The following is a 1,891-nucleotide window of genomic DNA, read 5'->3' on the forward strand; positions in this document are numbered from 1 at the left end:
TCATTTAGAAAATATTTTTTGAGTATTACAAAAGAGAGAGAGAGAAATCACTCTCAATGGTTGAAGTCAAATATCATTGAAAATATTGAAAAGTGTATCTACATAATCCAAAACAATTACTGAACTGAAGATATATTTTTACAAATGTCCTGATTAAAGGGGATACATAAACAAGGAAGATGCATTTTTAAAAAAATAAAATAGGACTATTTTCATGGTCTTTTATGACTATGTTCTTCACCTACTCTTTTCACTGCAGTGGTCAGCCTGAGTGGAGATGATGGAGGCAAACAAGACTCTGGTGACGGAGTTTGTTCTCACAGGACTCACAGATCTCCCAGGGCTGCAGGTCCCCCTGTTCCTGGTGTTCCTGGTCATCTATCTCACCACCATGGCAGGCAACCTTGGACTGATTTTTCTCATCTGGAAGGACCCCCATCTTCATACCCCCATGTACTCATTCCTGGGCAGTTTAGCCTTTGCAGATGCTTGTTCTTCCTCTTCTGTGACTCCCAAGATGCTAATTAATTTCTTATCTGTGAATCACACGATATCCCTGGTTGAGTGCATCTCCCAATTTTATATTTTTGCTTCCAGTGCAAACACAGAATGTTTCCTCTTGGTGGTGATGGCCTATGACCGCTATGTAGCCATATGCAATCCCTTGCTTTACCCAATGGTGATGTATAATATCTTCTGCACCCAATTAATAGGTGTTTCTTATATTATTGGGTTTCTTCATCCCATGATGCATGTGGGTTTGTTATTCAGATTAACTTTCTGCAAATCCAAAGTAATACATTATTTCTACTGTGAAATTTTACAACTATTTAAGATGTCTTGTACTGACCCTAGAATTAATATGCTCCTGATCTTTGTATCTTCAGTCTTTATACAGTCTTTCACTTTTATGAGTATCATTATCTCTTACACCCATGTTCTCTTTGCCATCCTGAAGAAGAAGTCTGAAAAGGGCAGGAACAAAGCCTTCTCCACCTGCAGTGCCCACTTGCTGTCTGTTTCCTTGTTCTATGGCACTCTCTTCTTCATGTATGTGCGTCCTGGGTCTCGATCAGCTGAAAATCAAGATAAACTATATTCTTTATTCTATACAATCATAATTCCTCTGCTAAATCCTTTTATTTACAGTCTGAGGAACAAAGAGGTTATAGGTGCCTTGAAGAGAATAATAAATAAATAAACAGATTTTAAGGCAAAATTCGAACTGTTCTTTTCAAACTTTGCAAAATCAAGGGGTCTGCAGTTAAGCAAATTGACCTTGGCTTTATCATTTAAACAGAGGGTAATGCCTAGGGCTGTGTCTAAGTACTGTATGATCAAAGTCAGCTTCAATGGCAAGAGGTGTTCATATCACAGAAAACTGAATTTTTAATGAAAAATTAAATCCTTTACATTTGAGTCAGTTCTAATGAGGTGGATGAAACTGGAGCCTATTATACAGAGTGAAGTAAGCCAGAAAGAAAAACACCAATACAGTATACTAATGCATATATATGGAATTTAGAAAGATGGTAACGGTAACCCTATATGAGAGACAGCAAAAGAGACACAGATGTATAGAACAGTCTTTTGGACTCTGTGGGAGAGGGTGAGGGTGGGATGATTTGGGAGAATGACATTGAAACATGTATATTATCATTTGTGAAATGAATTGCCAGTCCAGGTTCGAAGCATGAGACAGTGTGCTCGGGGCTGGTACACTGGGATGACCCAGAGGGATGGGATGGGAAGAGAAGTGGGAGGGGGGTTCAGGATGGGGAAACATGTACACCTGTGGTAGATTCATGTCAATGCATGGCAAAACCACTACAATACTGTAAAGTAATTGGCCTCCAATTAAAATAAATAAATTTATATTAAAAAATAAAAC

At 38.2% G+C, this 1,891-nt stretch overlaps 1 protein-coding gene across 1 annotated transcript; it reads left to right on the top strand.

Moving 5' to 3' along the window:
* The first annotated feature begins 277 nt into the window (after window positions 1-277).
* On the top strand, window positions 278-1,201 carry LOC129644787 (olfactory receptor 5AC1-like). The gene has a single exon (XM_055570243.1). It carries the CDS (start codon window positions 278-280, stop codon window positions 1,199-1,201), a length of 924 nt encoding a protein of 307 aa, XP_055426218.1.
* Window positions 1,202-1,891: the final 690 nt, after the last annotated feature.

This window comes from Bubalus kerabau, chromosome 2 (assembly GCF_029407905.1).
Source record: "Bubalus kerabau isolate K-KA32 ecotype Philippines breed swamp buffalo chromosome 2, PCC_UOA_SB_1v2, whole genome shotgun sequence".
Classification (NCBI taxonomy): domain Eukaryota; kingdom Metazoa; phylum Chordata; class Mammalia; order Artiodactyla; family Bovidae; genus Bubalus; species Bubalus kerabau.

What these genes read in the sequence shown, in the direction of transcription:
- LOC129644787 (XM_055570243.1), top strand. Translation starts at nt 278, where the DNA reads ATGATGGAGGCAAACAAGACTCTGGTGACGGAGTTTGTTCTCACAGGA.